Raw genomic sequence first — 22,720 nt, 5'->3', positions numbered from 1 at the left:
TTCCCTCTTTTTTTTCATGGTTTTAACTCTCTCCTTTAGTCCTGGGAGTTTGAAAATGGAAAGCACCCCAGTTTGTATGCAGCTCCCTGGGGTACTTGGGATGACCTCCCATACTTTGGTTTCATGACCATTTATTCATTTATTTGAGGTTCTTCTTGCCCAGTAAATACCAAAAAAAAAAAAAAAAAGTGCTTTTATAGACTATTTTAAAATCTACTGAGTATCCATCAACTGATGAATGGCTAAACAAAATGTGTGTGTCTGTCCATACAATGGCATATTATTTGTCCATAAAAAGGGATGAAGTTCTGACTTGTGCTTCAACATGGGTGAACCTCGAAAACATGCTCGGTGACCGAAGCCAGTCACAAAAGACCACGTATTATGTGATCCATTTATGTGAGCTGCCCAGAGTAGGCAAATCCATAGAGACGGGACGAAAACTGGTGGGTGCCCAGGGCAGAGGGAGCTGGGGGGAAGTGTGGATGCGGCTCCCTTTGGAGGGAATGAAAATGTCCCGACGTCGGTTGTCTTGACAGGCCCACAACCCTGCGAATGGACTAAAGGCACTGACTTGTACACTTTAGATGGGCGAATGCTTAGTATATGAACTCCTTCTCCGTAAATCTATTAGAGAAAACAAATCCAATGAGTCTACAAAAGATCCCTCTCGCCTGGGCGGCAGGATGTCTGCTGGAGGGATCGGTGCCTGTCACAGCAGGCGGGTCAGCAGAGCTGTATTAATAGAGTCATTTTCAAATTCTATTTCTGTCATCTGAGATTGTGTGACTTTGGAACAATTTATTTAACCTTTCTAAGTCGATGTTCTCAGTTGTAAAATGGAGGTAATTACACCTCCCTATAAGACTCCTGTGAATAACAAATGAGAGATAACCCAGGTGACGCACCATATGATACAAGTTCTGTATGAAGTCTGCGGCGGTTTCCTTCCGCAGCCTTTTTCAATAGAGTACGTTTAAGCAGGATATAATTGAGGTTTGAAACATACATTTGAAGAGACTTTTCCATATTACACTATCCCATCGGAATGTCTCAGTGAGCAAAATTGAACACACAGCTCCCACCAACAAAATGTTATGAGGTCAAACAAAAGAAATGGAAACTTCAGACCCTGTGCCTGAAAACTGTTCAAAGCTGTCCTGGCAGGAATAACCGAAATCATCTACATAGAGCAATGGGGGAGCGAGTACGTGTACTACACCCTCACCCGCGCACAGCAAAACGGCGGCCCCCAGCACCGCGCCCATCAGAACGTGGAGGCACAGGGCCCGTCAGCTTCCTCGAGGAAATGGGTTTGGAGGGAGTGTGGTTTCTGCCACAGCAGGTCCTGCTCACCCTATCTCTTCTCTCTTCACCAGGTTTTGAACTCATCAAATGTGAGGACCCAGGAACCCCCCAGTTTGGCTACAAGGTTCATGACGGAGGCCATTTTGCAGGGAGCTCTGTGTCCTTCAGCTGTGACCCTGGGTACAGCCTGCGGGGCAGTGAGGAACTGCTGTGTCTGAGTGGAGAGCGCAGAACCTGGGACCGGCCTCTCCCCACCTGTGTTGGTAGGAGGCCTCTTGTTTACCCGTGTCGCATACTTAGCAGGCGGGACCAGAGCGAAGCCTTGCCCTCAGAAGTGTAGTGCTGGTGAGAGAGGAGAGGGAGGAGAGTCAATTAGAAAGGAAGAGGTAGAGCTTTTGCCTGGGTTCCAGGGGTTCCTTGAACAAACACCAAGGCTCAGATGAGTCTTCAGCTCACTCTGGGCCTCAGTTTCTCTATAGGCAAAACGGGCCTCGTGCTCCCTTTTCTGAGCAAATGTTGAAAGAACGAGTAAGATCAGGAACGATCATCTATCTCACTCTTAAAAAAGGAATACAATAATGAACTGGCATTTTCTTAAGCCTGTGATGCTTCCAGAATGTCAGCAGAGGCTCTCTGGAAACTTTATGTGTCACAGAACAAGAGAAGTCTGGTCCAAGAGAGAAGTGTGAAATAGGCAACACCCGTCATTCTGTCTGTCTGGCCTTGCATCTCTCACCATCCACCTCACTGCACGTGTTATCCTTCCTGCTGATCAGGACTCCCACAGCACTGCTTTGTCCTGCTTCCCCGTCCCCAAACGCCAGGCCTTCCCCTCTCTCCATCCCCTTCCCCGTGTCCTGCAATCTCAACGTGTCTGTGCAGCACTGGCCAATCTTATAAGAACAGAACACCTACTGGGAAAACGTTTAAGTGCGTGCCAAATGCTAAGGGCCAGATTTGGTGCCAGTGTATGTTTGGGTACGTGCAGGGGAAGAGAAATACAAAAAGAAAGAACAAAAGCATTTTCCCTGCCCTTGGGGAGCCCATATTCTAGCAGGGAAAATAAACACATAAACAGAACATTAATAATACAAGATAAGCTCTGTAATAAGAGTTATATGCAAAGTGTAGGGGAGGTATGAGAAAGTTTTGCACAGGAGGCGATATTTCAGTTGAGACTTGGAAGGCTGGGTAAGAATTCACCAACAGGGATGTCGGGTGGGGAGGTGACCTTTCTAGCCTGAGCAGGTACAGGGGCTGAAGGTGTGAACCAGCATGGTGGGAAATGTCAACAGCCCATCAGCTCTTCCCCTAGACAACTCCACTTTAGCAGGATCTTCAACACTGACACAACAGAGTGTCTGAAGGCATGGATTTTACGTCTGAAAGTGGATACACCAGGGTAGTGGCCTCCAGTAGCCTCTAGAGTCTTCCACTCTGTCTGTGTTTAAGGCTGACTCGATCTGCAGTCATGCCCCTTCCCTTTCTCCCTGCATCCAGTTTTTCTCCCCTTCTCTCATTCATGTGCCAGGCCTGTGCCAGGCCCTAGGAGTACAGAGGAGCGCAGATCCGAGGCCAGTGAGGGAGACACGTGCATAAACTGACAGCGGTATAATGCCATAGGCAAGCCAGAGCAAGCGAAATGTGAAGGAGACGATGATTCACAGTGTAAGACAATGATTTGCTTTGCAGAAAGCGTGCACTGTAAGGTTCTTTTGAATATCAAATTTGCCAGTTGGACTGAACTTGCAGTATCCACTCCAGCAGTGCTAGCAAGAATGTGTGTACACTTTGACACTCAGAGGCCTTCCCCGCTGAGGCTCCCGCAGGCCCCGCTGAGGGGCGTGAGGCTGTGTATTTGGGATTCTGTGTGTGTGTGTGTGTTTATACATGTCCTGTTATTGTGGACTCTATCACGGTCTGTCAGGAGTGACTACTATACCTGGAAACATACAGATGTTTTCTTCAATGGTCAGTGTATGCTGCAGCCCAAAGGAAGGAGCCAACGCTCTAGCATGCGAGGAGGGAGAGCGCCAGGAAGAGTCTGCAGGTCTGACCTTGAGCGTGCTGCAGGCTGGCCTCTTGGCCCCTCCGGCACCTGCCAGGCCGTGGATAAAGTGAGCCCTAAGAAAAGAAGCAGCGTGTCCTGGAGCAAGTGCCCCCAGTGCTGCTCCTTCAAACGCTCCCTCTCTGGAAAGCAAAAAGGGCTCCTCCAATCTGGACGATGGAAAGACGCTTTAGCCAAGGACACGGATAACGTCCTGCTGCCTTTCTATGTACCGCCTCTATCTGTGAGGCCAGGCAGTCTTCCTCCCCACAGCTTAGCGGTCATCCTCTCCCAACACCCTGCTCCCTGCCTTAGGCGCATTCAGCTCTGCTTCTTTCAATCAGGCTGGCATCTCCCATCTCAATAGCACCACAGAGGGAGGACTCACAGTGAGACCTGAGCAAAGGATCTGGTCTCATGAGCAGCCTTACTGGCAGACAGCCCCTCCCCCAACCCTGCCTTAGTGGACCCACGTCAAGCCATGGGGCCCAAGAGGTTCTGAATGGGTCCTTTGTAGCAACCGGTGAAGGTCAGTTTTCCATTTGTGACTCTGATCCCATGTTCTCCGAGCATCTTGTTTATCAATCATTCCCTTTCCTAAAAAGCTTTGCAATACATCTCCTTCCCTTTCTTTTCACTCATGCTCCCTTGATCCAGACCGTTATAGTAATTTGCCTGGGAAGCAATAAGCTTTTCTCATTCATTTGATCATCCACCCATGTATTCATTCAATACACATTTATGAAAATATCTACAATGTGCCAAACACTATGCTAGGCACTTGATGTGCAAATATGAGGAAGACAAGGTCCCTGCGCCCAACGAGCTCATAGTCTTGTGAAGGAGACAGACGTGATATGTGATAGCATGTTACGCATGCTGTGGTCAGATCTGTTCATGCACAATACGGATACACCACATGGGTTTCTCCAGTCATCAGTTGGAGGACATGTGGGTTGTTTGCATTTTTTGGTTATTATGCATAATGCTGCTGTGATCAGTCATGTTCAAGTTTTTCTGTGAACGTATGTTTTCATTTCACCAAAAAGCAGAATTGCTGGACTCGTATGTTAACTATGTTTAATATTTTGAGGAGCTATGAGACTGTTTTCCAAATCAGCTGCACCATTTTACATTCCCACCCGCCATGTGTGAGGCTTCCCGTTTCTCCACATCCTCAGCTACACTTGTTAGTGTCTGTCTTTTTTATTTTAGCCATCCTCGTGGATGTGAAGTAGTATCTCACTGTGATTTTAATTTGCATTTCCCTAATGAGTGGTGATGATAAACACCTCTTCATGTGCTTATTAGCCATTTGTGCACCCTCTTTGCAGAAATGTCCGTTCTGATCCTTTGCCCAGTTTTAAATTGCACTGGTTGTCTTTTCATTGTTGAGCTGTAGGAGTTCTTTGTAGATTCTGGATATAAGTCTCATCCAGGGACCTTCTATATACTATGCTCAGTCACCTGGAATGAATGAAAGGGACTCAGGGACACCGACAGGAGAAGCCACCGAGGTGTCGCTGGCGGCACAGGCCACCCCGTGAAGCTCACTCTTTTGGGATTTCTTTCAGCTGAGTGTGGAGGGACAGTGAAAGGAGAGGTGTCGGGGCAGGTGCTGTCACCCGGGTATCCAGCTCCCTATGAACACAATCTCAACTGCATCTGGACCATCGAGGCTGATGCCGGCTGCACCATTGGGTAAGTGTCAGGGCCGGCCAGGTACCACTGCCAGTCTTTCAAGAGAGTCATCACCAGCATCGTCACCCGACCACCCAGCTGGGAGCTGGTCCCGCCCACCTCACCTGGAGGACCCCACTGTGATCGGCAGTGCTTGTGAGGACCCCAGGCTTGGGCCCATGGAGAACCTGGCAAGGCCAGTCTCCACCTCACAGGGCTGCACTCCAAGTTCAGACAACTCCCTGGCCTAGGGAGCAGTTACAGCAGAATAGCTGAGGGTATAGACTTGAAGTCATACGGACCACAGTTTGAATTCTACCCCTGCCATTTACTGTTTGCAGGACCTTGGATAAGTCTTTTTTCCTTTCTGAATATCACTATCTCCTTCTGGATTATGGGTTATAATACCAGCTTCTCAGGACAAAGCACTTAAGTGAGACATTGCATGTAATGTGCTCAGCACAGCACTTGGAACATAGCAAATATTTAACAAAGGTTCTGTGAACCGATGGTTCTGTGGTTCTTACTCTTACAGCTTAGAACTATGAGCCCAAATTGCCTCCCTTTCTCAGGCTGAGTTTCCTCATCTGTAACACGAGGACAAAAACTCGTATGGTTTGGGGATGTGGAGGGCATAATTACAAAAGTCCAGCAGTGCTTCATACATACACCCTCAAAACATAACGTTCTTTCCATATAAGCACCTGACTAACAGGAATTACTTATTGGAGTTCCAGGGAGTCAGAGAAGAAAGGAGCATCACCATTAATCCAGCACAGGGCCTGGCACATATGTTGCTTATTAACTCTTCCCAATAGCCCTGTTAATATTAATAGTAAGCCCTAATAATAAATAGACATTACAGTAGTCCCCCCTTATCCAAGGTTTCACTTTCCTCAATGTCAGTTACTCATGGTCAACCACAGTCCAAAAATATTCAATGGAAAATTCCAGAAATAAACAATTCGTTAAGTTTTAAATTGTGGGCCATTCAGAATAGCGTGATGAAATCTCGCAGCGTCCGGAACATCCCGCCCAGGACATGAATCATCCCTTGGTCCAATGTATCCATGCCATATCTATTCCGTATGCATTACCTGCCTGTTAGTTACTTAATAACCACCTCGGTTATCAGATGGACTGTTGCGGTCTCACAGTGCTTGTGTTCAAGTCGCCCTTATTTTACTTAATTAATGGCCCCAAAAATACGAGAGTAGTAATATTGGCAATTCAGATATGCCAGAGAGAAGCTGTCAGGTGCTTCCTTTAAGTGAAAACGTGAACGTTCTCAACTTCATAAGGAAAGAAAAACATCATATGTTGAGGTAGCTCAGATCTGCAGTAAGAATGAATCTTCTGTCCATGAAATTGTGAAAAAGGAAAAAGAAATTTGTGCTAGTTTTGCTGTCACACCTCCGACAGCAAAAGTTACGGCCACAACCTGTGACAAGTACTTAGTTAAGATGGAAAAGGTATTAAGTTTGTGGGTGGAAGACATGACATTGTTATGGCTCTATGATCCTCTGACATACTGTCAGAAGGTCAGGAGTAATGAAATGCTATGTCACACTGCCCGTGTCATTCACCTCCCTTCATCTCATCGCGTAGGCATTGTATCATCTCACATCATCACAGGAAGAAGGGTGAGTACAGTACAAGAAGATATTTTAGGAGAGATCACATTCACATAACTTTTATTACAGTATGTCGTTATATTTGTTCTATGTTAATATTAGTTATTGTTGTTAATCTCTGCCTAATTTATACATTAAACTCGATCCGGTATGTGTGTATAGGAAAAACAGAGAATATATAGGGTCTGGTACTATCTGCACTTTCATGAATCCACTGGGGTTCTTGGAACATGTCTCCCATGGATAAGGTGAGTAAGGGGGGACTACTGTGTTGTGATTCCCATTTTATAGATGAGAAAACTGAAATCCCAAGAGAATGTACATGGTATCTACATTTGCACTGAAAGCTGGGATGTGAACCCAGGTGTTTGTGTCTTAGTGCCATATCACATGGCTGGCACAGCTGGGCCTTGAGTTGGGCAATTGAGGAAAAGAGCAGGTGGGGTGGTAGGAGGAATGGAGGTGTGGAAGGAGGATCAAACAAGGCAATTGGAGAGGAAACCGCCGGAGTGGAGTAGGGGATGCATGTGGACAAAGAATGGGAAATAGAGAGGGTTAGAGTGTGAGCTGGTCATGGAGGATCTTAAATGTTGGTGAACAAGAGGAAGCCATGACAGGTTCTAGAGCAGGGGTGTTCCACCAGAGTTATTTACAGTGGAGAGAGAGCTCATGGGAAGAAAAGCAGTCGGGAGACTGTTGTAGTGATCCAAGAGTGAAGTGTTGAGGCTTTGGAATAAGGCGGGGGGAGGGGGCAAGACAAGGAGCCAGAGTGTAGCTAGGAGAAGACCCCTGCCCGGGGAAGTTCTCAATGAAGGGGAACTGAAAGAGATACAGATGTATGTATACGAGCTGATGTACACGTGTTCTTAAACTAAACGTGTTGAGTATTGGCGATAGGCCAGTTTTTGAGCTAAGCCCTGTGCAAAATGAGGTCATAATCTTACTCAGTTCTCCTCCCCACACTATTGATACCCGTTCTACTTTGTATGCCAGTATTACATAAAGTAAATGCAACAAACATGATTTCTAAAGCAAGATCATCTCTATGCATGGCTCACGGACTTGCTTTTTGTTTTACTCTTTAATCACGTTATCATCTTATTATGTCAGTGTAGATAGATAGATAGATAGATAGATAGATAGATAGATAGATAGATAGATAGATAGATAGATAGATCTGTCTCATCCTGTTTAATGGCTACAGGGCATTCTGTTGTATGCACAAACATAATTGATTCAACTACTCCCCTATTGATAAAGTGAGTATTTTCCATTTTTCACTCCAGTAAACATCCTTATACGTGAATCTTTGAACAGTTGTCCAATTATTTTCTTAGGATACATTCTTAGAAGACAAATTTCAATGCATGACCTCAGGTTTCCCTCGAGATATTGCAACAGTTGACAGGTTCACCGAAAGCCTACTTCTCCACTCAGCATCACTAGATGCTGCCAGTCCTGTCACTGTTTCCTGGTTTGATGACAAAATGATATTTAATTGTCTTATTGTCTTTGCTGCTTCAAGTTCTTCATATATTTTTCTTTTGGAGAGTTTATTTTCATATAGAGTGTTCAACTGGGTTCATTTCTAAACAGTCTATAATTTCAGTTTATAACCTGAGTATTTAAGAATTTTTAAAAAATTACTAAGTGGTTATATATCCTGTATGATCTTTTTTATGCTTTTTATTTTTACTGCATTGTGCCCTTTTTACTTTTTGAATTTTCGTCTTATTTATGTTTTATGAATGTTTAAGGAAAAGGAAGAGTGCAGGGTTTTGTATATTTCTTTTACATCAAATGTATTATGCTTTCTTTCATACAAGCATATTACGCTTTTTTATTGCTTTCCTTTATTTTCTACTCTTCCTATTGTTAGCTGACTTGATTTATTTGATTTGTTTTTCTCCAGTGATTTGAAAGTTCTATTTTTATTCTGCCAGTGATTATGTGTTTTCATTAATTCCATTTTCAACAGTATTGATCCTGTTATATCTTTCTCTGTATTTTGGTGATCTTGTTTTTATTTTCATTTCTATTTCAAGGAAGCTGCATGTTTTGTTTTCTGATCACTCTTGACAGCCTACTTTTGCTTTTATCAGTGTATTGTCATCTTGCATCTCTGAAAATTCTATTTGTGTTTTGTGTTATACGTCTCCTGGTTTTCCCTGCATTGACTGAATTTTTGCAATTGGACCATTTGGTCTGAATATTCAGCTGGCTGCTTTTAAAAAGCTAATTCTCTTCACATCCTAGGAGTTTCTGTCATTCATTCAATATCAAGTTGTAGCTAAGGCCTGGACTCTGGCACCAGACGACCTGCCACTCTTACTAGCTATGTAGCTTAAGAAGCTCTTCAAGCAGGTACTCTAATGCCTCAGTTCTCTTGTCTGTAAAATGATTAAAAATAGTACCTACCACCTAAATTCGCTCTGAGGATTAAGTGAATTAACAAACAATAACAAATTACATGCCTGGCACGTAATTCCCAAGTGATGAGTGCCCCCTCCAGGAACCAGGTAAAGAGTTGTTCGTTTTACCCAGACGGAGCATCCCCTGAGTACAGCAGGTTGTAGGTCACCCCTTAGAGTCACAGGCGGTGGAGGCCAGGCTGTTGGTGGGAATAGGTATCCCCTTGGGTGTACCAAATGGGAGAGGATGTGGGACAGCCCACAGGCTGGTCCACGAGACGGTGCCCAGGGCACAGAGAGGAGAAGGCTTGCAGATGCCTCTCCCCACCCTGCCCCAGCCCCAAACAAGCACTGAAGGTGACCAGAGGGATCTGTGGTCAACCTCAGCCCAGCAAGCTGGGCAAGGGGAGACCCCCTACAGGAGTGCCCAGGAGGGACAGTGGGTGGATGCAGGGATCAGTGTTAAGGCTGACCCTTGGGTGGGGTCCCAGCAGGAATGTGGGCTCTTCCTGGATGTGCATGACAAGAGTGGGCTGGCAATCAGGCCCTGTCCTTGAACACAGGGGACATCTTGCAGCATATTTTCTCTGACTGCCAAGAATGAGACAGGCTGGTTGATGAATTCCATACAAGCCTGACAGCTAATAGCAGGAGGGCAGACCAGTAAGCTGCATCTTTCATGTCACTCTTTTCTTACGTCGTCAATATATAGAACATGGATGTTTCATCCCATTTGGGTGGGACCCCTTCTCAGTTTCTAACATTGGGCCAGAGTTTCCTTTTACATAATTAGTGGACTAGCTCAAACGATAAGTAAAGAAGAGAAGGAAGCAAAGCCTTTTGCTCTTGGTCTTGCCCTCTACCTAATATTTATTAAATATCTATAGTATACTAAGTTCTGAATCAGTTATTATTGTCCCCATTTTATAGATGAGCTCATTGAGGACCAGAAGGGATGAATATTTCACAATTACCCAGTGCGGTGGGTTTTAATCCGATTCTGTCTAGCTCCCATCTTTTCTCTTCCCAATTGGCCATTCTGACCCTGGTTTAGTTCCATTTAACCAAACGCACGTTGAACGCCTTCCCCGTGCCAAAGTGCATATGCTGTGCGGTGAGAAACATGCAGATCTACCGCAGGCCAGCTCTTGCCCTCCAAGGACTCACGTGCTTGTGGGAAATAGTCAAACAGCTACTCCAAGACGAGGTAGATACTGGAAGCAAGTGAAAGTTCAGTAACGGAGAAGAGAGAGAAGTTCCGCCTGTAGGTGTAGAGGCGAACATTCCAATTGAGGGGAGGTAGGGTGGAGACACGAACACGGGAGAAAGAGGGTCTGTCCACAAAAGAGTACCCACTTGATGTGGCTGGAGCCTGCGTGGGGGTGGTGAGGTGCGTGGGTTAGGACCCTGAGGGCCAAGATGGGAACTCCGAATGGATTTCTCACTCTGATGAGGAGCCATTGGAATGTTTAGAAGGCAGTAATGACATTCCGTTCAATTAAAAATCCTAGAGCATTTACTCAGAGCCAGGCATCTTGCCAGACACTGAGAATACAAATATAAATAAGAAACAGTCCTTTCCCTTGAAGGCTTCAGTCTCCTAATAGACATTTTAACAGTTAGGAATGGAAATAGAAAAATGGACTAACATGGACTTTAACAGATGGAGGCTCGCTTTTCTCCTGTACCAGCATCTGAAGGTCCCATCCACACCTGTGCTCTGGATGCCGTGACCTTTCTTGTCACTCTGCCGTCCTTCGGCTCTCATCTTCATGGTTACCTAGTCAGCTCTACAGCTCCAAGCAGTAGGTCTGTGTTCCAGATTAAAAGAAGAGGGAAGAGGAAAGGGCACAGCTTTCTTCTTGTGAGAGTTTGTGTGTTTATTCGGGAAGAACCCTATCCTTAGAGACATCATCCTACCTCTTGTTAGTCAGAACTCGCCGTGCATGGCTTAGGGAAAGTAGGAAATCAATTTTGTTTCGCTTTTACAGTTTGAATAGTAGAGACGACAAGAGATTTGGAAACGGAGTACAGATAAGCCAACTGACAGTGTCTGCCACAGATTCTAATATAATGTAATAAATGCTATCATAGACGTATGTACAAAGCAATAGAAAAGCATTTGCAAGGACAGTTCATAATTCCAGGTGGCAATTGGGGGGAGGGTGTTACAGAGAGAAAGAACTATTCTAGCTACACTTTAAAGAATAGTGGTCATTCACCATGCAAGGCGAAGGTAAAGACCTCCCAGGCATGTAAAAGAGAGGACCGTGTGAACATACACAGCTGCTTCTGGAAGAGCTCGTTGTCTGTTGTGACGTAATGATATCTCCACTGCAAGAAGATCAGTGGAGACAATTCAGAGGATACATTGGCTGGGCAACCAGAGGGGAGTCTAGTATAACCATTTGAGGGTCCTGGTAACATTCAGAGGAACTGAGTTTTATTTCTTGAGTGCAGGTTTGGTTGGGGTTGAGAGCCACACGTGTCTGGCTACATGGAGGGGAAGGCAGGAAGGGAGGAGAGACGGTCCTTTGCAGGTGTGCTTTCCCTAAGGAGAGCTGGGGCCCTTTGGGAGGATGGAGATCCTATTGTTCCGGGAAGTTCTGATTTCTGCTTCTAATGCCCATTTAGTCGTAAATCTCATATTTAGCTAATAGTCCTAGATTGTTGATTTTTTAACCGTAGGGATGCTTCTTAATGATTCAGAGCGCAACCTGGAAACACCATTCTTGGCTATTGGTCACTAAGCAGTGGGATTACAGGGTGGGGAGAAGGGGCACAGTTTTGATTAACCAGGACCCCTGCCCAGTGGAGCTTGTCTTCCTGGCAGGATGCTGGACTAGACACAACATCTGGCTGTGCCTGAGGCCCAGATTCCCCTTGTGCAGTTTCATATCCATCACAGGGCAGCAGTCCCCCCACTGCCATCAGTGTTGCTCCCCTTTAACCAGCAAATGGGCAGCTGGCCCAGAGGAGGCAGGAGGCACCAGACGTAATGCTTCTGTTCACAGCTCTTGCCAGGAATTGTGACCACAGTTTTAGCAGCTTCCAGAAGGTTTATTTTTGAGCAGTGACAGTAAGTTAAACTTTCAACAGAGAAGGTCCATGTACTTACACGAGCCGACCTCCTGAAGGAGCTGAACAGACGAGAACATACACAGTGGGGTGTTCCTTTGTCAGAGTTAAGGTTTCCACAATCGGGGGATAGTCAAAAAGAGCTCAAAAGATTTTTGAAAGAGTGGATGTGGATAACCTGGTAGGGATAAATGTAGGTTTTAAGAGTGGTGTTGCGCTCTGGCAATTTAGTGTTTCACAGATGACCTCTAGAAAAAAGAAACACAAACGACTACAAGTTATCCGAGAATAATAACCCAGCTGAGCTACACTGGATAGTTACATTGGCCATTTATCAACTTGATTGTCAGTTTACAACCCCAGAAATAAATTCCGACACCTCTTAGGAAAAAACAAACAGTTTAACCAAAGAAATGCAGACCTCGTTGGCTGGCCACACTGGACCGGCACATTCCCTTCCAAAAAATAAGTAAAAAAATAAGCAAAATATAAGTAAAAGAAACTTGTGTTGGCACTTGCAACATACCAGTCTCAAAAAAAGAACCATTACCCTAAAGAAATAGGGACATCTTTTTCTGAAAAGAATTTTCCCTGTGGTAGACAGAAGAAAATTTAAATGGATATGTAGGTGATATTGTCATTTAAATATAAGAAATAGGGATGATAAGTAGCACAAGATGGATGATGAAATGGGGGAGGGGAGTGCCTAAGATAGAAAGACAAGGATGGAGACAAGTCAAGAATGCAAAGAAACTAAATATGCAATTAACAATTAAAATCAATGCAATAGTAGCATTTGCTTGTAAACAATACAAGCATTGAAGTAGGAGACAAGCTGGAGAATCTCTCTGAGACTGCAGAAAAAAGTTATGAAGGTATGGAAGTAATGAAAGAAAAGTTGCCAGCTGTGAAAGACAAAGTACAAATCTAGGCAGAATGAAGGGGAACAATGAACAAATAGAGCAGAAGGTATACATAATAAAATACAAAATGTCAGCTAACTCCCCTGAGATGAAGGGCAGAGGGACGGAGTGAGCAGTTCTAAAACTTCCTTGGTGAATTAAAAGGACTCACTGAGTTCCAGGCAAAATGATTTAAATACAACTTAAAGAAAAATAAACTGTTCCAAGGATTTATATATATTTTAATCCCTAAAAGCATTTGACAAAACACACCCACACAGGTAAACACGCAACCAGCCCTCATCAAATAAAATAGTCATTTACGAAAAACAGCACAACTAATCCAACCCTCCTAAAATGTCTGCTCCAAGATGTCAAAGGCCAAAGTAAGTGGTGTTATGAAACCCAACAGTTGTCAATTCAACCAGGATACAACATAAACAAAAGCCACAGAAAATTGCCTTTCGGGTTCCTTAAAGAACTTGTAAAGACCTTGTAGCAGGCTGAATGATAGGCCCCGAAAATATCAGGTCCTAATGCCTGGAACCTAATGCCTGGTCCTAATGTCAACGTTACCTTATTTGGAAAAAGGTTCTTTGCAAGATGTGATTAAATTAAGGATTTTGCTACATTATCTGGGTGTGTTCTAAATGCAATCACACGTATCCTTATAAGAGGGAAACAGAGGGAGATTTTATACACACAGAGGAAAAGGTGATATGAAGACAAACAGAGGTTGCAATGATGCAGCCACAAGCCAAGGAATGCCAACAGCCACCAGACGTTGGAAGAGGCAAGAGTAGATTCTCCTCTAGAGACTCCAAAGGGAGTGCGGCCCAGCCGACACCTTGACTTCAGCATAGCGATACTGATTTCAGACGCCTGGCATCCCTTTAGGATATTGAAAGAATGTTGTTTTAAGTCACCAAGTTTGGGGTACTTTCTTACAGCAGCCACAGGAAACTAAAACAGATGTATAATTTTTAGCCTACTAAGATGTTTAGGAAAGATGATCTTTAATTTGAGTCTGTAGTCCCCGGTGACACATTGTCAGTGGATGGATAATTGGGGCAAGACATAGGGGAAAGTAAAATCTTTTTAGATGTTCTGTCTTACGTAAGGGAGAGTGACATGGTATATTATTTTTCTTAAATTTGATAATTAAACAAAAATGCAAGTTTAGGAGTATTTTTGAAAATGTTTAACGATGCTTCAAGTAGAATTGAAAACAAAATGTATCCTTTGCAAGTCACTGAAGGAAGTGTGAAGACTAAGAAATGTTGCAAAAAGAAAAAAAGGAAATGCAAGAAAATATAATAGATAACAAGCATAAAATAGGAGGATGGAAATAAGCCTGTATTCGCGGTCATGGCTAACGGACCTAAGAAATAACCCCCGGACCTCCATGTTTTAACAGTCAGGGTTGATTTTTTACTCACTTCACAGAATGCCAGTCTGCAGTGGGGCAGGGCCTCTTCCACAAAGTAATTCAAGGCTCTAGGCCCCTTTCATGTGAGAGCCTCACAGTTCTCCTGTGCGTCCTCACATCGGGCCCACTGAGGAGGGAAGAGAGAAAGCCTGAGATCATGGAACAAAGTTTTTTAAGAGTCGGGTCTTCCTCCCACACCCCACCGACCAGAACACATTTCACAGCTCACCTAATTCTAAGGGAGGTTTGTCTAGAAGGAAAAGGAAATAGGAGTCGGTGAACATGTAACATCCTCACTGCCACTAAGAACAAACATGTCAGTTCGGATAATAAGTGTATTCACTTTTGTCTGGCCACCCTACTGTGTGAGGTAGAAAGGCAAGGGAGTAGAAGAGGCAGCCCCGGAGAGGCCAAGGTTACAGGAGCTCAGGACGGTCAGGGCAGTGGGAAGGTCCATGGACACACAGCCCAGAGCAAAGGAGAGCTGTAGTCTGAGACCTGGTTGAAGGATCAACAAAGACCCAAGGTCAAGTGGAAGAGCAGAGTGTAAGACTCAGATGCTGGGCAAAGGGTCTGCCAAAAGAGTGGGCAGAAGGATGTGTGGGGCATCCCAGAGACAGGCCCCAAGATGGTGACACAGGGAAAGGAAGCCTCTGTTGTTCCATGTGGGGCAACGACTAACCCACCTGTGGGCAGGGAGGGAGCCGTAAGGGACCACTAGCTAGTGCCCACAGGTTAAACCTCCATATTGCAAGGAAAAGATTCTCAGGTTAAGTAAAGGGGAAAAAAATACTGCTAAAAAACCAATAAAATATTAAAAATTAAAGTTTGGGACAAAGGATTAGCATGAACACATAAATAAAAAGCAGGGTCATAATATTGCTTTTCTTTAAAAAGGTAAGATTCCAGATAAAAAAGAGAAACATTAAATGGGACAGAAGGGATTATTTTGTGTGATAAAATGCATCATCTGTAATACTAACAGTCATGAACCTTTTTGCACCAAATAACCTAACAAGAAAACATAAAGCAAAATCTGTTGGACATACAAGGAGAAACTGAGAGTCGTAGAGACTTGAACATATCTCTCTTAGTCAAGTGAAAATAAATAAATAGAAACAAAATGTAATTTGTTTTAGTGATTTTACCATTTATTGATTTTATACTATGAATCAGGATCAGTGCTAGGCACTTTATATGTGATATCATTTGCACTAAACCTCTTAGTTACGCTACTGGGTAGAGGATCTTACTGCCCTTTTATCAAGGAGTAAACTGAGGCTCTGCAAGGTCTCCTGATTAGCTGTCACAAAATTGGTATTTGAACCCAGGTTTTGCCTCCACAGCCACTGTTTTTGCCACCTTTTTGTATAGACTCTTCAGTCGGCAGAGCCTTTCATTTTATAGAAAACATTTCTTCCAAGAAGGACAAAGATACATCTGCCTCTCAGAATCCCTGGCACCTTCAGGGCAGGTTCTGGCTAATGAAAGGCAGTCATGGAGTTTTCATTTACAGGGTGATGATGAAGAGAAGAACGCTGGTCCAAGGTCACCCAGCAAGTTCAAGTGAAACACAGGCACTAGCCTAAGTCTTGGCGTTTGTGCAGTGTCCTGACCTCCCGGACGGCCAGTCACTCCACAGCTTCTTCAGTGACCTGAAGCCCAGGTTCATTCTTGCACCTATGAACATAACAAAAGAAGCTTTTTTTTCCCTGCTGAATACCAGCTGGCCCCAGGAAAGAAGACCCTCTAATGTTGCTCTGGACACCAATGCTTGCTTTGGGCTTTGGGCTGTCTTCTCAGTTTTTGGTCTTTGGATAGCACAATGCTTTAATTATTATTGTCCGTTATTATTGTCCGCTATTATGATCGTAGTTTAATTGTTAGTTTGCAGCTCCATGACTCAGAGTGGGGTGCATTTTGTAAAACAAGTATTATTTTCTTATTGTCATGTCCAATGAGAGATAAGAAAATTCTCACAGTTCCAGTGCCTAGAAGTCCAAAATCAAGGTGTCAGTAGGGCCGTGCTCTCTCTGAAGACTCTGGGGAAGAACCTGTCTCATGTCTCTGAGGTTTTGGTGGTTGCCAGCAATCCGTGGCATTCTTTGGCTTGTAGACGCATCTCTCCAGTCTCTGCCTGCGCCTTCACGTGGTCTCCTTCCCTGCTTCTCCTCAGGGTCTCTTCCACATCATCCTCTCCTTTCTCGTATAAGGACGTGAGTCCTTGGATTCAGGGCTCACCCTAATCCACTGACCTCATCTTAACTTGATGACATCTGCACATTCACAAATACTAGGGGTTAGAACTTGCACTTATCTTTTGGGGGGGAGACAGTTCAACCCACTGCAGGTGGTATGAGGGTATGTGCAGAGTAGGAACCTTCCAGGCAGACGGAAGTCCCCCAAGCCAGAGAATAAGAAAACGGGTGAAGGGTGAGAGGAGCGGGAGAAGGTACCTGAGCCGCTCATGAAGACTCGGTGTGTCCCCTAGGAAGTCTGTTGGGAAAGAGAAACAACGACTAGCTCAGATATGTGGTTCCAAAAGATGACCTTGGACCAGCTTCCTTCTCTTCATCATCACCCTGGAAATGAAAACTCCGTGGCTGCCTTTCATCAGCCAGAACCTGCCCTGAAGGTGACAGGGATTCTGAGAGGCAAATGTATCTTTGTCCTTCTTGGGAGAAATGTTTTTTATAAAATGAAAGGCTCTGCCGACTGAAGAGGCTATACAAAAAGGTGGCAAAAACAGTGGCTGTGGAGGCAAAGACCTGGGTTCAAATACCAATTTTGTGACAGCTAATCAGGAGACCGTGCAGAGCCTCAGTTTACTCCTTGATAAAAGGGCAGTGAGATCATCTACCCAATAGTGAAACTAAGAGGTTTAGTGCAAATGATATCACATATACAGTGCCTAGCACTGATCCTGATACATAGTATAAAATCAATAAATGGTAAAATCACTAAAACAAATTACATTTTGGTTCTATTTATTTATTTTTCACTTGACTAAGAGAGATGTATTAAAGTCTCTACGACTCTCAGTTTCTCCTTGTATATCCAACAGATTTTGCTTTATCTTTTCTTGTTAGGTTATTTGGTGCATAAAGGTTCATGACTGTTAGTATTACGGATGATGTATTTTATCACACGAAATAATCCCTGGTGGGAAAGGTGGATGGAAAATGTGAGAGCGACTTTGGATCCAGTGACACATTCTATGCCTCTCTATATGCTGGTCCCTCTATTGGGATCATCCTCCCCTCCCAATTTCCTCATGCTTTCCTTTTCTTTCTTCAAAACGGTGTCAAAGACACCTCCTCCTTGAATTTTTCCTTGCCTCTCTCAATCAGAAGAAGATGTTATAAGAATTAAGGCCTTTGGTACCCGGCAGACAGTTTAAATACTGCCTCTGACCCTTAGTCTCTGTGGACTACCCCACCCCAACCCACTCCCTGTGAGTTAACCCCCGGGGACTTCAGTGCCCCCATCAGCAAGATGGAGAAAATAGATTCTAAATTGCAGGGGTTTTATAAGGCTATTAGACCACATACATAAAGTACTTGGCATACAGATTTTTCTAGAAATGTTTAGTTCTCTTCCTCCTCCAGTTATTTCAATAGCATTTTATGTATCCACTCTCTTAGTACCTATTGCACATAGTATTATGTTTTATGTGTCTCTTTCAATAAGCAAGACAGAGCCTCCCATATTTCCACAGCTCTCGACACAGAGCTTGACACACTGCACACTTCATCCCTCTCGCCTGGCCTGTGTTGTATCTGTGGCCCAAAGAAACACACACACAAGCAAGCAGGGCATCAATAGGAAGGAACACCTTGTCATGGGTGGTGGGTCCTGAAGTACCGTTTTCAGTGCTTCAAAAGCCAGAAGAAGACCAGATGGTCAGCTGCAGGAGAGCTGCTCAGGCAAACCCAAATGTCTGTTTGAGCCCAAAATTATCGCTGTCCGTCAGAACGTCTAATTAGCATTTTATAGACTTTGACTTCTATAAGATGAGAAAAGTCATCCATAAGAGTCTGCAGAAATGCAGTCGGTGTGGCAAAGTAACTCTTCACTGGCCATCATTAAGGATTTGTATTATAACAAAAGGGGTCACTAGACTCCGCCTAGCTAACCTCCCTGCGTCCATTCTTGCTCCTGCCAGTCTGTTCTCATCTGGGCAGCAGGAGTGGTCCTCGTTGTAAATCGGCTCCGGTCCGGCCTCAGCGCACAATTCTTTAATGACTTACTTCCCTTAGCCCGTAGAATGAAATCCAACTTTTCCGCGACCCACAGGGCCCCTCCTGACCTGGCCTCTGCCTGCCTCTCTTGGCCCAGTGACAGCCTCGGGGGCCTTCCTGTTGCTCAAATGCTCCAGGTTGTTTCCCTGGGGGCCACCTCTGCACATCCTGCCCTTTCCACACAGAAAGCTTCATCTCACCTCTTCCTCCGCCCCGCTTGTCACATGGCTGGCTCCCTTTGAGCCTCTCATCTTCCTTAAATGTCACCTCCTTAGAGAGGTCTTCCCCGGCCACTCTGTCTAACAGTTACTACGTCTCAGCTGCTGTTTCCTTCACTGCATTTGCCACGGCTGATAATCTCTTAATGGGTTTGTGTATGTGAGAGTATTGCCTATGTCCAGGAACAACTGGAAAATGACACCCTGTCTGTCATTTTCACCATTATCTCCCAGCACCCAGCGCGTAGGCGTTGTTTACATAAATGAATGTATTAGGGGGTCTGGAGGTTGTAAAAGGAGAGTCTATGAAGACTAAGTGCAAATGAAAGGAAACGTGTGGATAGAACCACCACTGTGGACCAGGCCCTCTCATATTCTCACACGGTCCGTCCTTCAGTTGCCAAGGTGCATTGTTTCTTCGTGCAAAGGACCTCGGGCTCCCTCCTCTCACCTCCTGCCACATCTCGTGACCTCATCAATGCCATGCCTTTGACTTTGTCTGATTACCAGGTTAGCTAAGCTGAATGCAGTGCCGTGGCATTTCTCATTCACGGTCTTGATCTCAGCCCTTAACCCTTGTGTCGGACGCACCTGTAAACGACTGATTACAGATGAGGTCTGTCCAGCATATGCCTGGCTCTTGGCCAAACCTCCTCCTTTTGGAGGTGTGGGCAGCACTATCAGGGAAGCACTAACGTCTGACCTGCACTGTAATTACATACTGTAATTCCAGTTCGCTTTCCAGCCAGGCCTGACCTTGGGCAAGTTAGGGAACCTCTCTGAACCTCAGTATTCTCATTTCCGAAGATGGGGATGATACTACCCACAAAATAAAGGTGTGGCGAGGACTAAATGGGATCATGTGAAAGTGCCTTATGCACAGTGGTTGTTTTATGAACATGTTTTCTCTTATTTCCATTTAGTCTTGATGGAAATAAGACTTTTCACAACTTCCCATCAGACTGGTCCTCCTGGGATTCCATTCATTCATCGACTCATTCATTCAATTATTCACCCTCAGGGACTTCAGTCAGCCTCTAACTGGAAGAGGCTAAAACCCAAACTCTTGTAGCTAATTCTGAGGCCCTCATTATTTTCCCTCTCTCAGTCCAACTCTGTTCTCTACGCCATTCTAACAGTATCTGAATTCCAGTGTGGGGGTCACCTTTCTTCCCAGGCCTCTTCACCTCTGCCTCCAGGTCTTGTCTTATGTTATTAAATCCAAAGAAATCACACTTCTTTACATGCCACCCAAACTTCAAGTCTCATTTCCTTCTTCCTTCACTGACAAGTCCAGCCCACACGAACCTGTCTTGTTCGTGCATGTACAGCAGCAGGGCAGCGCTTACCGCTTGGTCTGCTCCTATGGTTGGCTGCCGATTTCACAGTGCATCGAGCACCATGGAGAAAGCAGAGAAGGAAGGGGGATGCTTGGCACGGCAGTGAGTACTCTTGTTTGCTCGGATTCTTGGGGAGCTCCTTCTCCCCCGTGGGGGGCCCCAGTCTGCCAGGCTGTTCCCTGCTAAATGCCTTGAAGAGAAGCCCATCTGTCTTCACTCAGTTGGAAACCCTCAGAGGAGAGGCCTGCCAGGGGAACTAGAACACAACCATTGAGAAAACCCACACAGCTTCTGGTGCTGAGGAATTTCCGCCTGTATCTATAACAGGGCCCACCCAGGAAATCCAAAAGAGTCACTTGAATCCTATTAGAATTAACTGGTGACTGAAAATAAGAAATACACACACATATGTATGTATATCCAACAATAAGTATGTAACTAAAAATTAAATCCCATTCACAATGGAGCCAAAACCAAAACATGAATAAGAAGTGTAACAAAGAAAAAAGCCATAAAACTTCACCAAAGTACATAAACTAAGCCCTAAATAAGGTAAGATATCTACAGTGTTCCTGGCTGCGGAAAATAAGTAACACAGAGATATCAACGTGCCCCAGTTAATCAATCAATGTGTACAATCATAACTGTAAAGCTCACCTAACAGGATGAATTTGGGAAATTCGCTAAGAAATTCTGGGGAAAACATATGAACGGGCACTTGCCCTGTACGAATATCAAAATATGAGACTGTGACAATAAACTGCGTAGCTGTGTTCCTGGTGCCACAAATAGAATCCAATAGAGGCAAAGGAGGGAGCCCTGGAACAGAGAAGAGAGTCTACAGTCAGACCCCCAGCCAAGGTGACATTTCAAACCACTGCTGAGAACCTGGATTATTCAGTTCCCAGTGTCTTCCCACAGGTATTCATGTGCACCATCCAAAGTGTCAGGCATGTCCTAGGCACTGGGGCGAAAGGGAACAACACTTGGGTTCACACTCATGACCATTATCTTCTAGGTGGGGAGATGAGGGGTCACCCAACGAATGGGTGAAGCACAGACTAATACATGCCCAGGAGGAATCAAATGTATGAAGATAATAGATAAAAATAACGTAGAAATAGAATTTTAAAAGACAAATTACTCCATTGAGATGGATAAAGGAGATGAAGAAATACAAATGGCCAATAAATATATGCAAAGATACACACCCTTACTACATTATCTAAACTTAAAACACAAAATGGTGAGATTCCATTTTGCTTTAGCAGATGGGCAAGATTTTAATATAGAATATATTTACAACGTGGGATTTGATGCTGCTGAGGTGAAGTTTAGAGAGAAGAGGCACATTAATACTGCTCAGTGGGAATGTAAGTTGATACAGTTACTTATGAGAACGACTTATCGACATTTAAAAAACGTATACCCTTTCCTCCCAAATAAAGTATTTCTCCAAGTCAACTGAAATATTAGCAGAAATGTGCAAAGCTACATAAAGATGGGAGACTGAGGTAAATTATATCAATAGTGAAATATATAACAATGTCCATTGCAGTAGGAAAAAAATGAACGTGGATGTCTATAATATAGTATTGAATGAAAAAAGAAAGTTATAAAAAATACGTAAAATATGGTTCCGTTTGCGGGGGACACTATGTGTGTGCACATTGAATAAAAGTCTGGAAGGATATGCACCTAAACTATTAATAATATGAAGTGAAAAGCACTGGAGAACAGATTGGTTTGTGTGAGAGAGACTTTTTAAATATCCAGTATATCTGTATATTATTTGTATATTATTTGCCTTTTTCTGCCTTGAACACGTCTTATTTTTATAATTTAAAAAGGTATTTTTAAAAGGAGATAGTGATGAATGGATTGGAGCCTGGGGAAAGGACATCAGTGGGAAAAGTGGGGAAATCCAAATAAATTCTGGAGTTGAGTTCACAGTGAGGTACCCGTGTTGGTTTCTTAGCTGTGACAAATGTACCAGAGGAATGTAAGATATTAACAGTGGGAGACACAATGAGGGGTCTATGGGAATTCCCTGGATTATCTGTGCAACTTTTCTGTAAGTCTAAGATTATTCTAAAATACTAATTGATTAGAAGAGAGAGAGTTACAGGGCTCGTAAACAAGGCAGCGTTGGCAGCTAGAACCGTTTTGTTCTGGAAGAATTTAGGCTCCTCCTGATCTCAGTCTGTGGCCAGCAGGCACCCCACACCTGGAGATCCCTGCCTGGCCTCTAGGTTGTCAGGGATTAGCTAAAGCAAGCCTGTGCATAGCGAATGTTCCGAGTTCTGCTCTGGGAAACTGAGGTGTAAGCCCACCCTCGCCCCCACTGCAGCTCGGCCAGCTTCTCAGAAACCTCGCCGCAACCCTCACCCTTTAGCCGCCTCCTCACCACTCCTTTTTTTAATCAGACTTAG

General features: G+C 44.3%; 1 protein-coding gene across 1 annotated transcript in view; it reads left to right on the top strand.

The window, feature by feature from the left end:
- Window positions 1-22,720, top strand: part of CSMD2 (CUB and Sushi multiple domains 2) — a 579,918-nt gene that overhangs the window by 411,631 nt on the left and 145,567 nt on the right. The window contains exons 24-25 of the mRNA XM_033115124.1: window positions 1,380-1,571; window positions 4,930-5,056. Coding sequence (XP_032971015.1) covers window positions 1,380-1,571; window positions 4,930-5,056 — 319 coding nt within the window. The remainder of the gene's footprint in view (window positions 1-1,379; window positions 1,572-4,929; window positions 5,057-22,720) is intronic.

Source organism: Rhinolophus ferrumequinum, chromosome 9 (genome assembly GCF_004115265.2).
Source record: "Rhinolophus ferrumequinum isolate MPI-CBG mRhiFer1 chromosome 9, mRhiFer1_v1.p, whole genome shotgun sequence".
NCBI classification, from domain to species: Eukaryota; Metazoa; Chordata; class Mammalia; order Chiroptera; family Rhinolophidae; genus Rhinolophus; species Rhinolophus ferrumequinum.
Note: the sequence above shows the minus strand (reverse complement) of the source record. Positions and strands in the feature narration are given on the sequence as shown.